At 36.1% G+C, this 13,840-nt stretch overlaps 2 protein-coding genes across 2 annotated transcripts; both read right to left on the reverse strand.

Moving 5' to 3' along the window:
• Window positions 1-42: 42 nt before the first annotated feature.
• Window positions 43-5,923, reverse strand: LOC103519787 (putative uncharacterized protein DDB_G0282133). The gene is made up of 7 exons (XM_008484876.2): window positions 4,084-5,923; window positions 3,668-3,828; window positions 3,282-3,458; window positions 2,817-3,029; window positions 1,761-2,559; window positions 803-1,162; window positions 43-422 (listed from the first exon to the last, which is right to left on the reverse strand). The coding sequence occupies exons 1-7, from the start codon at window positions 4,163-4,165 to the stop codon at window positions 43-45; spliced, it is 2,172 nt and encodes a 723-aa protein (XP_008483098.2). The 5' UTR covers window positions 4,166-5,923.
• Window positions 5,924-7,536: 1,613 nt separating this feature from the next.
• Window positions 7,537-10,398, reverse strand: LOC103519789 (CCR4-NOT transcription complex subunit 10-A-like). Its single transcript, XM_008484877.3, has 6 exons — window positions 9,977-10,398; window positions 9,386-9,536; window positions 8,975-9,165; window positions 8,253-8,578; window positions 7,899-7,954; window positions 7,537-7,643 (listed from the first exon to the last, which is right to left on the reverse strand). The coding sequence occupies exons 1-6, from the start codon at window positions 10,220-10,222 to the stop codon at window positions 7,537-7,539; spliced, it is 1,077 nt and encodes a 358-aa protein (XP_008483099.2). The 5' UTR covers window positions 10,223-10,398.
• Window positions 10,399-13,840: the final 3,442 nt, after the last annotated feature.

Consider the following 13,840-nt stretch of genomic DNA (forward strand, 5'->3'; position numbering starts at 1 on the left):
TGATGTTTTGATAAGCACCCCGACCTGCTCAATTTGAATTGCTTAAGGAACTTGGTACTCGTCACTACAAACTTTAGATCTTAAATTTTTATTGGAAACTTTTTCCTCTCTGTCAATATTAAGCTCACCTGGTTTATTGACACCTTCATCTGTATGAACAACTTTTTCAGACGTTCCATTTCTCTCTCTCAAATGATTGGTACTGTTATTTCTATTCTTTATCAACTTGGAAAAGCTCACGTTATCAAATTCGCTCAGATCTATATCATCTTTCATTTCACCATCGCGATTGTTGGTAGGAAGTCCGTTTTGTTCAAAAAGATCAACAGTTGACTTTTGTTCGTAATAAAGTTCGTTGTATCTTTCGGTTTTCTCATCAGAGGCATTATTTTCTGATACATTTTCATTAGCTGACGTATTGCCTATAAAGATTGACAATCAGACGTGCAAATATCAATTCAACTTGATTTACAGATTGCACAACACGAAACAAACAACATACATGCGTTCAACTATTTGGGATTTGGTTTGTGTAGAAAGATTTTTTTTTTTTTTTTAATGATTTTATTATCTACATACATCAAGCGTACAAAAAAGTAGTGAAAAGCTTTTAATACTATATGTGAACTAAAATAGCCATCACTTACATATGTATGTAGGTATCACACACTTTTCTCTTTATGTAAATCTATCGGTCGAGTTTTGCTGAAATTTTCATCAACTTTCTTAAATACACACGGCCGCGTGAATTCGTAATGAACGATCGTGTCAGAAGACATGACAATTTGTAAAGGTCACTCACCTTGTATTTGGAGTTCATCTTTCACGTCTAATGTCACCTTTTGAACTTCACCTTCCAATATATTTCTCGTGTCTTCTATAGAGTTGAACGTATTCACAATAATTTTCCCCTCTATATTTTCCTTTTTCGCAAGTTTTGCAGAATTGTGGTCTTGACTGTTTTCTTTTAGGTCTTCTATTTCCTTCGGTTCTCCGTTCCTATCTTTCTCTTTGCTAAAGTTTTCTTTCTCTTTCTCCTCAGCTTCGTCCTGTATGGATTTCTGCATATCCTCTATTGAGTTGAAAGTGTTCACAATGATTCTCGCGTCGTCTGTTTTCAAGTGTCTTTTCCTTCTTTTGTGCTCTTTGTTATTATCATTTCCTGTGGAAAAGGAATCATCAAATTATAGGAGGTGGGTGGAGGGGCAGTTTTATGAAAATATTTAGTTAATGTAAGTAAGGTAAATTTCTACTTCTTTGCTATTTGACATGCGACAGTAAAAAATTATCTTTATAAGGTTAACCTACTGAAATATTTATCCTTTCTCTCAACGTTTTAACGTTTAAATTTCCTCAAACTGTTCAAGATGTGTCAAGGGCAGGCTTCGCCAAACCTCAAGTGCTTACATTATTCAAATGTAGATCAAAAAAGTCCTTCAAAGTGTGAATAGCGTTCGTTCAGTTTACTGTATAACTCTAAAATAAATAATATCAACACTAAGACTGTAGGAGAGCGTGTGAGTGCTTGTTGTACTAGACATTGTTAAGCAAAAAGTTAGCATTCGTACATCACCTCTACTTCCTAGTCTCAAGGACTTCTAGATATTTTATCAATGTGTTTAACTTACTAAACAAAGTCCCACTTTTATAATGGGAGATACTCGTATCACGCGAAAATGTTCGCAAAAGTCAATATTTCAAAATTGCTTGATAAAAACTAGGTATGGCGGAATGGTCAACTGGACACGAACGATAATTACCTGTGTTATTCCCTGGAGCTTCATTTGCAGATAAAGGACTACTGGTATTTCCAAATGAACTCGATTCGTCTATAAATTCTTCTTTTCTTCGTGGTGTTAAATTTTCCCTTCCAGCATCATTTTCTTCCTTTTCTCTCTTTCCACTTTTTTGTTTATCGTTTATCTTGTTATTACTCCATTCATTGGTATTTTCATTCTCAAGTCTTGTATCATCATAGTTAGCATTATCACTACGATGTGCTGGTTTGGATAGCGCTCCTCTTGTTCCATAGTTACTGCTGAATGGTTGTCTAAGATCATTCAAGATAGGATCATCGAACAAGGGGTAGTTACGATAACTCGTTCTGTAATCCTTTCTATCACTGGGATGATCTTCGTCTACCGTATCATTGTTAGGTTGATTCGTTTCGTTAACATAATTTCTAATGGCATCTGTTGTGTTATTAGTATTTTCTTGTATATTTCGAACGCCTATATCAACGTCGGAATCATTTTTGTCTATTTTCTTCACATGACTCACTCCGGTATCAATTTTATTTGTTCTGGTGGTCAGAGGTCCCCCAATGGTTTTACTCCGACCCCGGTGATGGTTTATATAAGCGTCATGAACATTATCTTCAACATCACTGTCTGTCGTATCTTCCACAAAATGCCTTTGTTGCTTCCGTCCAGCTTTCCCTTGTTTGTATTTTTCCAAGTTTAATGTGTTGGTTTTATTTTTAGGTCCGACAAAATCTTCTTCGAACATTTTCTTGACTTTTCTCTTGACTGGTAACTTGTGTAAATTACCCTCACTCTTCTGTGGAAAAAGAGAGAAAAAACTTTAGTTAGAGATCTACATCAATGTTATATGATATGATATGATATGATATATTGATGTAGATAACTTACCTTTACCTACATATTACGAACTAATTAACTCTCTTCATATTAGAATTGATTTTATCCTTAACACAAAGATAGATACATTAAGTCAAGTAACACTAGATTGATCTAGTGCCGAGGCCCCCGTTAACTCTCGACATCCTGTTAAACTTAACCTTGTGAAAATCTTACCGTTTTTCTCGTGGCCATATAGTCTTCGCCTTCTTTCTCGGCCTGTAAGCTGGATCTGGATTTGAGCATGACTCGGGGCTTCGTCTTGTACAGGTCCCAATCCCATGACATAGGGAAGAGGTCTACAGTGCGAGGCGCACTAGGAACAAAGCTTAGACAAGCTTCGGGCCGGTCGTTTGGTTTGGTGAGGTAGTGCTTGGGAAGTTTACCTTTCTGAGGACATAAAATTTGAAAGAAAAGTTTGGTAAGGTCAGCATTTCGTCTTCTGGGTGCGTTTCCGCTAGCAGTATCTGTCAGATAACTAAAATTCAAAGTGCTCTCAAGAATAACTAAATGAAGATTGGGGAGTACGTATACACAAAAATGTACTTAGAGTGCCAGAGGAGTTACAGCATTCAAACAAGGTAATCGATACTGTAGGTAAGTGGGAACAGAAGACCAATCAATAATGTCTCTAGATCTTACCGAGTCTTGAATGTTCTCAACAGCACCTCTAGACTTGAGCAACTTGTACACGTCAGTGTTTCCGGATTTCAAAGCGGCATAATGGAGAGGTGTACGTCCAAAACTGTCAGCCTGATTCACGTTGTCAACTTTGGTTAACAAATAGTCCACTATGTCCTTAAATCCTAGACCTGAACCCTGCAAAAACCAGATGAATAGAACATAGTAGTTACTCTAATAAAAACCGATAAAGAATTCGGTTGTTATGTCAGGACATTTTGGAAAAATAACTTTACACCTAGGAAATTTGGGACACCCTTTTTCCCGACTAGGTACACCACTGAGGTTGGTTTTAACAGCAGTCAATCCCAGTCATGATTCCAAGAAATACTGGGGACTATACTTACCATATACTGTGGAACGGCCTTCAGGAAACGAAGAGTTCTTGGATTGGACGAATGTTCAGTAAGTAACTTGTGTCCTTGACCATGGAATAGAATTTGCTCTAACTTGCTAATCTGTCCTAGCCGTAACCACTGTCTCATCTCACACGGGTGCCTGGGGAATACTGAAACAATGTGGGGCTTTCACTAGAGGTGGAACTATGGACAAAGCTAAGTATTATTATTTGGGATATTTTTGTCCAGTATTGTTGGGCAGCTATTATTACTGTAATACTAGAGTTCCGTAAACAGTAAAACTAAACTTTTTTTTTACAAATGTAAATGGGTAGGTACAATTTTTTTTTATGTACATGGGTAGGTAAAAAAGTAAGAAACAAATATAAATCAATTTACTTACGAATTTGTATGTATGTACTTACCTTTCGCTTCATGGCTGTATCTCTTGTTTGTTTTCTTGATATTATCTGACGTACGAGCAGGGCCAGCATTTGATCGATTCATAGCAATCCATCGTTCTAATTTATAGCAAGATCTACACACTTGAGATTTAATGCGAAATTCTCAAAACTGAAGTCGCTATCAAGGTTTTTAATTTTAAGATTTTTCGGATAACACACCGTAAAATATTAGTTCCAAGTTTCAATTGAAAAAAAAACGTGCGTAGTTAGGCGCTATTTTTTGTCGGTGAAAAATACCTTACCAACATTTTGTTATAGTCTTTTTTGATCTGTAATAATTAGTTTCAATTCAAAAACACTCTAATAACATTTAAAAAAGATAATTACGAAAATCGTCAAAAAGATATATTGAATGCAACGTGCACCTTGTTTGAAACCTACTGGTAAACACACATGGAGAAAACGAGGTCTACATGTCCGCTTCAACTTTCGTATATGATGACTTCACAAAAGGTTGATGGACGCTTACAAATGAAAAATACATAATTTGAAAACCAACGTGTCTATCTGCATGTATCTAGCGTCCACCCTATGTAGATATACTGTAATCTGCTCATACATAAGTAATGAATTCTGCCGTAGTAAGCTAGCATTGCACAAAGCTCCGACCTTTTTCCTCCGTCTTTTCAATCCCTTTGGTACGCTTCAAATAGCGTCAACTTCATTAACTGTAATACGGACAGTCTTGAAAGATGCACCAATCGATTTCTTGTCAAAAGTTCCATAAGAGAGAATGCTTAGCGGACTCAAAAAGTGTATTAGGGACTTTTATGGGGCAAAAAACTGATTTTACGGGTTGATTTCCTATGGGGCACTTTGAGGTTGTACACCCTGTATAGCTTTGATAAATTTAAAACCTGTAATGACGTAAACATTACGTGAAATACGTGACGTATTTATCATACATTCAGTAGAAACTAGAAATAGTTTCTTCATCAAAAACAAGAGAGCCAGAGAAGGACATAACTTTCCTCACACAGAGGAAGTAGCTGGCTTTGTTTTGCACCATAAAGTTTGACTTGAGAGGGCCGTGTTAGGTGCAGAGTCTAAACATCAATCAATAGGCCTCAGGAGTTGACCTGAGCTAACGTTTCCTTTATTTCTCGATTATTGCCCAAAGCAAAAGGTTCAACCAGGGGCGGGTAATTCGAAGGTTGAAAGTTCAAAGCTGTCCTTTAGGATAAAAAAAATGTCTTAATGTGTTAATGCAGGGGTCTGTTCCACGGACGACTTTGGCACAACCACTTTTTACTCCATGCACAGAACATACTGATAACCGGTAAAACATTTTTTTCTGCGTGTGAAGCAATGAGGAATGGGGAGTGCAGAATCGTTCGTGGAATAAACCCCATCTACTGGTCTATGTGCATATTTCTACAAAACTCTCGAAATGATTTTGATCAAATAACAAAGGGATGCTTCACAATTTTAAATTATGTTATAAATTTTACAAAAACTTTTGAATTCGCCCCAAACTTAAAGGCACATCCTCACAATCATCGAGAACAAGTGGGGATCTGTCTTTTAATTTTGAATGAATTCAAATTTCCTTTAAGGAAAAGAATAAGGACACTTTTAGGTCCCTATCTACAAAGTTGATACCTCCCTGCTCTCTGGGTATTAGGTACCCCGTATCCACCATTTCAATTGATTGGCAAGTTTGCTGTCAACACTGACAGCTAAATTAAAGATTAGCTATCCCATGATAACTTCTTTCCTTCTACCTAATTATGTTATTAAAGCATAATGGAAATGAAAAATATTGATTAGCCGCCCCGATTCTATTTGACCTTTACGTTATGTAGATTTAAAGATTTTGCGAACAAAATTGTCATGGCGTATTGATATATGTACCCTTAAGTGAAAGAAATTACTTTATTAGTCAAGAGAACATGAACCATTTTTGACCACCTTGGTCTTTTTCTCGTTTATATGGGGTCTTTGCGGCGTATCTGGTCAGCCTTTTTCAGCACAAAATAGAGCTTGGAAAATGCTGGTCCTTAGTACTACAACAAAAATTAGAATAGAATTTCATACATCATCCCGGGTCGAAACCTTGCCTTACAAGAGCCACAGATAAAGGGAATAAATAGTCCAATACATATAAGCCAAAGGGATACGAAGCTAAATTGATGTAAAACCCAATAACGTTTAGATTTTTGGGGGGGAAAAAACTTGAAAATAAAATAAAATTTAAATTATTTGAAGACGAATAAAATCTTGAGAGTTTTTTCTTTATTTAGTTGTGAATTTAATTCATAAAATATTTAAATCATAAATAATAATAAATAATTCTAAAAAAAACGGGCTAAAAAGATTTAAAAAAATTCATGACGAGTAATTCTGTGTTGAACACTAATTTGAAAGCGTTATGTAAAAAGTAAATGAATTTTTAAATAGTTATTAAAGATATTGATTTCATTTTGTTTTTAAATTATGCGGAGCTGCCTATAAATAACGTCCATGGTAAACAGGTTACAGTAAATAAGACTGTAGGTAATAAATAAATGAATTTTTCATATTGGAAATTTTTCCATCTTTTTCCAAGTCGAGTGTAACAACCACAGTTCTTACTACGGCTAATTGAGGTTGAACAATCTCACCGTTTTCATGAAATTTCAATCAGGACATTTTTGTCCTCACAATCTATACCAGCAGCATATGATATAAACCACTCGTCTGTTTAAAAGTTTTTAAATCTAGAAGTCATTCAAATCTGGGGACTGATCAGGAAAATGGGCCTAGAAACAATGATTATATTAAATAGGTTTCATACTGATGGAAAGACGTTAAGTTACCATAAAAGTTTTTAAATCTAGAAGTCATTTAAATCTGGGGACTGATCAGGAAAATGGGCCTAGAAACAATGATTATATTAAATAGGTTTCATACTGATGGAAAGACGTTAAGTTACCAGTGAATTTCGAGAGCTATCGATTCAAGAGGCACAAATACAAGAAATTGAATTTTCTAATCGATTTTTACCGAAGGAATCTTAAATATCACGAAGGGTTTACCAAATGAACGCTAAACGCGAACAAAGATAGTCGGGGATTGACTTCTTATTCTTACTAATCTGGACATTGTTCTAAAATACTCCTTTGCGAATAAAACCTTACTGAATTTTCTATTTGCCACGCTTCATTACCTATTCTCCTCTAACGCCTTTGTTCTTTCAAACTGAAAAAATCCTCCATACTCTTGACTCAGATATGTTTTCATTCATCTTTCTTTTCACACCGAATAACCTATGAGAAAAAAAAAATCTAGTCCGTGTTTGAATTTTCCTATTCATTAGCTTACCTTCACGGATATTTTCGCTACCTGGCATGGACAGTTCTGTCTTCTAACCATGGACAAGTCTGTCTTCTAACTGATGTGGTTATCTTACTACGTCCAGAGGGGTTATGTCACTTAGGTCCGAATATTAGCGCAGTTCTGCATGACAATATTGTGCGCCACGTCCGAATGTCCTAGCGCCAGTTCAATGTAGAGCGCCAGACTAATGACTTGCACGGGAACTTCGGAGGATGTGCCCTTGGACAGCCAAACCTGATGATACACAGAAATTATGGTAAGTGACCGAACGGAGTGAGTTAATGATAAAGAAAAGAGATTTGAGAGAAAAAAAGATGAAAGAAGGGCAATCGGTTATTAAAGCCCTATGTCACAGCGACCTCGACTTGAAAGTGTCGCGGGCTATCGACCCAGAGACATTGGGTCCTTTATCACCTGTTTCAAGTTATAAGCCCACCTGTTTCAAAATGAAAGCTTACCTGTTTCAAGATGTCGGCAGCCGTAGAAGCACACAATAGGAGACTCACCCTTTTCTCTGTAAACACACCAATATGAATGTGGTTAGGTAGTTGAATGATTGAAAGTCTCACAAAATAAAAAATGCCCTAGGGAGGAAAAAAAAAAAAAAACACTTTAATAATGTAGACTGCATAGGCAAAGGGACATGAAAATTTGTCAACTTTCACTCAAACATGAATAATTTAGGAGCTGAATAATGATAGCACTTTAATAATGTAGACTGCATAGGCAAAGGGACATGAAAATTTGTCAACTTTCACTCAAACATGAATAATTTAGGAGCTGAATAATTACAAGATTAGAATAATACTCACTTGAAATACAAAGAGAAATCATTATGCAGGGGTATCTGGGAGAGAGTGCTGATAGCATTCTTGTAGTTCTTCCTCAAATAGTCCACCTGAGCATGTAAACACACAAGTGACAGGGAGCTAGGTGTCACATCTGTCTGAGGATGACCATTGCTTGGGCCAGGACTATTCTTGTCATCAGACGCAGCACTGGGTGGTGGGCTGGTCTCGGAAATGATTCTCAATTCTTCAGTGGCCTTCTTCAGAGCACATGTGTACAGATAGCACCTCACCCTATACTGAAGGAGTTTGAGTCGGAAAGCATCAGTAGCAGCATCCAGGTCTGCCAGCTGAAAGTGAGAAATAAAGGTTTGAGAATATGTACCTGGTTTAACAAACATAAGTAGTAGGCAAACATGAAAAATAAAAAAACGAACTTTGAAAAATACTTGATTTTTTGCTATCAAATATAGGTTTACAACTTTCCATAAAATAATTAGGTACCTATATGCAAATCAAGAAGAACATAAGTAGACAAAAGATGGAATAAAACACAGTGACAAACATAAGTAGTAGACAAACATGGAAAATAAAATGAACTTTGAAAAATACTTGATTTTTTGCTATCAAATATACCTAGGTTTACAACTTTCCATAAAATAATTAGGTACCTATATGCAAATCAAGAAGAACATAAGTAGACAAAAGATGGAATAAAACACAGTGAACCTCCTAAGTTAACTTACAGGTTTGTGCTCTTTCTCCAGTGACTTTATGTCCTTGTCAGTCCCAGATCCTATGGTCATCTTTGTGGCATTTTCAGTGGAAACAAACTGGTTTTCTATGTAAGATATGAGAGATAAAGCTTTTTCTGGTTGGCAAGTACACAGGTGGAGTTCTATCAAAAGTAGGCAGACTCGGTGAGCAAGACTTTCCTCTGAAAATAAAACAAAGTTTCAGATCATTTGAATATTGTTATTCAATAGGTTTCATTCTGGAGTGAACTCAAATTATGTGAAGCAATAGAAAGAAATTAAAAAAAAAAAATGCTAAGTGAGGTACATATGTACATAGGTATCTCCTTTAATATTTTAGCCTGAGTGGGTGCTTGGTGCCTCTACAATATAATTACAAACTAAAATTTAGAAAATAATTACCCATAGGTTCAATAAAAGTAAACACTTTATTGATGATTTTCAAGGCTGTGGTATGATGTTTAAGGTGGTACAACAGAACAGCTTGATTGTAGTAAATAATACAGTGTTCTACATCCTCCAATTGTTCTAAATTTTCCATATTGATTTTAGCCTGAAACATTGAAAAAATTGTACATTATTATCCAAGATCTCACTGCGTGAAAGTGTAAGGTCTGGTAGATGTTAACTGGTCAGATAAGAGTGGTGTAAAAGTTGGTAGCAAGATCTAATCCAAACAAAGTACAAACAGAGATACTGCGGCTAACAGAGATAAAAGTGTGTATGAGATATTTTCTCTCACTGGTGATTTACGTGGTGGTAAACCAATGTATCTAGGCTGGGGCCCATCTCATATTACAAGTAGTTGCTAGCTTTGAGCATTCTTGTAGAATGTTTTGGTAGACCCCAAGAATCCTCAGAAGAAACCACTCCTTTTTAACATGAAGTAGTAGACCCCACCCATAGAATTTATTTGACTGAAACAATAGACAACTTCCAATATCCACGTCGTGCTGTTACCCCTTCAAAGTGATCATTATATACTTTACTTACTTGATTACAGACTACATTCATATTCTTGCGGAACTGATCTGTCTTACAGAGGTCACTCTTGTAGTACTCTGTTACATATTTATTGTGCATCACTTTGACATCTTTGGCTCTCAAACTTTCTAATTTGATAATATATTGCAAGCAACTGCCAAAAGATCCTCTATTAAAATCATTTAAAGCTAATTGAGCAAAATCCTTCTCTTGGTCTGATAGGTTTGCACCTTCTGAACTATGGTCTTTATCCATTGCGACTCTTCTTGTTCTGTTGGCCCAGAACTAATTTAATGAATGCCCAAACGTATACAGCAACTTTTAATCACTTTATTTATTGTAATTATCATTCATTACTTTAATTTTAGTTAAATGACTTTCAAAAAAAAAATAAAATTCAAAGTTTGAAAAAAATTCAAGTTTTCAACATAACCCCAAAAATCGCAAAACAAAAATTTTCCATAACGAAAATACCTAAATATGCGTTTAAATTGAAATCAAATGACAAGGGAAAAAGACAAGAAATTTTCCCCTCCAAAAAATCCCTCACGACGGTAAAAAAATCCCATAGTAAAATGGAATTTTAATGGACGCCTAGAAACTATACCTAAGTATGCAATATGCAGTACTTGCATTTATTCCTCCAACTCGAGTTCAAGTGAAGTCATAAAATTTATCGAGATTTACAAATGTGGCTTTCGCTCTGAATGATTTATCAACGTAGGAAGGTACATAAGAAAAAATAAAATTCCAAGTTGAATTTTTTTGAAAAAAAAAATTCAATTTCTAACCCCAAAAATCGCAAAACAAAATTTTCCATAACGAAAATAAATATGCGTTTAAATTGAAATCAAATGAAAAGGGAAAAACAAGAAATTTCCCCCTCCAAAAAATCCCTCACGACGGTAAAAAAATCCCATAGTAAAACAGAATTTTAATGGACGCCTAGAAACTATACCTAAGTATGCAATATGCAGTACCTGCATTTATTCCTCAATCTCAGTGGTCACTACATTGGACTTCGGAACTGGAGGTTGTGGTTCGAGTTCAAGTGAAGTCATAAAATTTATCGAGATTTACAAATGTGGCTTTCGCTCTGAATGATTTATCAACGTAGGAAGGTACATAAATAGGTATGTGAAGTTAGCAAATCCAAGTCTAAATGGTCGATGCCAGAAGTCCTTGAATTCATTTTGGGCGAAATCGATTTATCTCTGGAAAGCTGGAGTTAAGCTCTATTCATTGTTTTATCAATTTAATCTCATTTACTCAATCCCAACTCCTTTTGAGACTGAGATGAAAGTGTTCGATAGTTGGACAATTTCAGAGCAAGTCTAAAAAAGATCCTAAGTCCACCAGTTTCTCTGGAAGATGTACCTACTTACCCAAAAAGTCTAGCTTGTACAGAAGAAAAAAGTTGCAGTGTTGAAACCTTCTTTTAGCTCTCCTGAAATGTAGTAAATAAAAACGGACTGAAGAACTTTATGCCTCACATGACCTTCAAATTTAATATTCTTTTCTTTATAAGTTTTGAGTCTTAAAAATAATTATAACTCAACATTTCTACATCCTCTGTTTCCAGCATTAGGACAGCTCTATTATCCACCCTGTATCTTATCCATCCAGCTTAAACGCTGATTCACCCAGTAAGAATAAATGGACGTTGAGCATAGAGGTGAGGCCAAGCTTCATAAATATCAAACGACATTTGCAAAGTCCAGCATTTTCCCCGCAAACCCTTTCCACAGTGGTTAGTATGAAAATTATTCCAGAAAAAAAAAAAGAGTTGAATATTATGCTGACACAAAATAAAACTTACCTAATATCCTGCTCCCTCCCTCTCTCCTACCCTCTCTCTCTCTTTTTTTCTCTCTCTCCCTCTCTCTCTCTCTCTTTCTCTCTCTCCCTCTCTCTTTCTCTCCCTCTCTCTCTTTCTCAAAATGGCAGAAGGGTTGATAATGTTATTACGAATGCAATGGGGGGGTGGTAGCTACCTTCCGTATAACAAATGACCATGGTCACTTTTTTTGTCACTTCTCTCTATCTCGGATAAATAAAACATTTTCCTTTCGGAAAAAAGGAGGCGAGGAGGAAGAAAAAGGAGGAGGAGGAAGAAGAAGAAGAAGAAAAACAAGAAGAAGAGGGAGAAGAAAAGAAAGACGGACCTACAACACCCAAGTAGGTACCTACCTACCTACCTATTTTTTCCTGACTTACTAGGTACCTATATGGAAAATAAGGGCTCTTGTTCTGGAACCTTAAAATTATGGAGGTAAAAAATGAGTATTTAGGTACAAAGTTCAGTCACCTATTTAGGTCCAAAGAGAAGAAGAAAAACAAAAAAAAGAAGAAGAAGAAGAAAAACAAAAAAGAAGGAGAAGAAGAAGAAAAACAAAGAAGAAGAAGGAGAAGAAAAGAAAGACGGACCTACAACACCCAAGTAGGTACCTAACTACCTACCTATTTTTCCTGACTTACTAGGTATATGGAAAGTAAGGGCTCTTGTTCTGGAACCTTAAAATTATGGAGGTAAAAAATGAGTATTTAGGTACAAAGTTCAGTCACCTATTTAGGTACAAAGTTCAGCCCAGGAGAAAAAGTTGGTTTGTCTTACCTACTTTCTACCAATAGGAATCTGGATATTAGGTATCTATACCTACATATTTGTGTAAGTAGGTATACTTACTGAAACTTGGCCTGGCGCACTGCCGTGCACTCAGATTATAGAAAACTGATCACTACCCACGTATTTAGGTATTGAAACAAATTGTCCTAAGAGAGAACAAGAGACAGACAGGTAGGAGGTATTTACATACCTACCCTAACTTTTTGGCCCCGGCAGAGTCTTATCTACTTTCTACCAATAGGAATTTGGATTTTAGGTATCTATACCTACATATTTGTGTAAGTAGGTATACTTACTGGAACTTGGCCTGGCGCACTGCCTGCGCGCTCAGATTACTTATATAAAACTGATCACTACCTACGTATTTAGGTATTGAAACAAATTGTCCTAAGAGAGAACAAGAGACAGACAGGTAGGAGGTACTTATATACCTACCCTAACATTTGGCCCGGCAGAACATCAGCTTTTTATGTAGGTATATTTTGTTCAGCAGGAGCTGTCAGAGGTAGGTAAGGAGGTGTACTCGTAGGTAAACCAAGAATTATCCATTTCACAATGGCAGTATGGCTACTGAAAAAAAAAAAAAAAAAAAAAAAATCAATCCTAAGTCCTTTTGAGACTGAGATGAAAGTGTTCGATAGTTGGACAATTTCAGAGCAAGTCTAAAAAAGATCCTAAGTCCACCAGTTTCTCTGGAAGATGTACCTACTTACCCAAAAAGTCTAGCTAGTACAGAAGAAAAAAGTTGCAGTGTTGAAACCTTCTTTTAGCTCTCCTGAAATGTAGTAAATAAAAACGGACTTAAGAACTTTATGCCTCACATGACCTTCAAATTTAATATTCTTTTCCTTATAAGTTTTGAGTCTTGAAAATATAACTCAACATTTCTACATCCTCTGTTCCCAGCATTAGGACAGCTCTATTATCCACCCTGTATCGTATCCATCCAGCGTAAACGCTGATTCACCCAGTAAGAATAAATGGACGTTGAGCATAGAGGTGAGGCCAAGCTTCATAAATATCAAACGACATTTGCAAAGTCCAGCATTTTCCCCGGAAACCCTTTCCACAGTGGTTAGTATGAAAATTATTCCAGAAAAAAAGAGTTGAATATTATGCTGACACAAAATAAAACTTACCTAATATCCTGCTCCCTCCCTCTCTCCTACCTTTTCTCTCTCTCTCTTTCTCTCTCTCCCTCTCTCTCTCTCTTTCTCTCTCTCCCTCTCTCTCTCTCTCTCTCTCTC

Source organism: Diaphorina citri, unplaced genomic scaffold, assembly GCF_000475195.1.
Source record: "Diaphorina citri unplaced genomic scaffold, Diaci psyllid genome assembly version 1.1 scaffold2943, whole genome shotgun sequence".
In the NCBI taxonomy this organism is placed as follows: domain Eukaryota; kingdom Metazoa; phylum Arthropoda; class Insecta; order Hemiptera; family Psyllidae; genus Diaphorina; species Diaphorina citri.

Coding starts and splice junctions, on each gene's coding strand:
- LOC103519787 (XM_008484876.2), bottom strand. CDS start 4,165: ATGAATCGATCAAATGCTGGCCCTGCTCGTACGTCAGATAATATCAAG. Junction 3,030..3,281: donor TTGAGAACATTCAAGACTCG/GTAAGATCTAGA, acceptor TTATGTCCTCAG/AAAGGTAAACTTCCCAAGCA. Junction 1,163..1,760: donor AGCTCCAGGGAATAACACAG/GTAATTATCGTT, acceptor CCTTTTCCACAG/GAAATGATAATAACAAAGAG.
- LOC103519789 (XM_008484877.3), bottom strand. CDS start 10,222: ATGGATAAAGACCATAGTTCAGAAGGTGCAAACCTATCAGACCAAGAG. Junction 9,166..9,385: donor TACTTTTATTGAACCTATGG/GTAATTATTTTC, acceptor TTTTATTTTCAG/AGGAAAGTCTTGCTCACCGA. Junction 7,955..8,252: donor GATTTCTCTTTGTATTTCAA/GTGAGTATTATT, acceptor GTGTGTTTACAG/AGAAAAGGGTGAGTCTCCTA.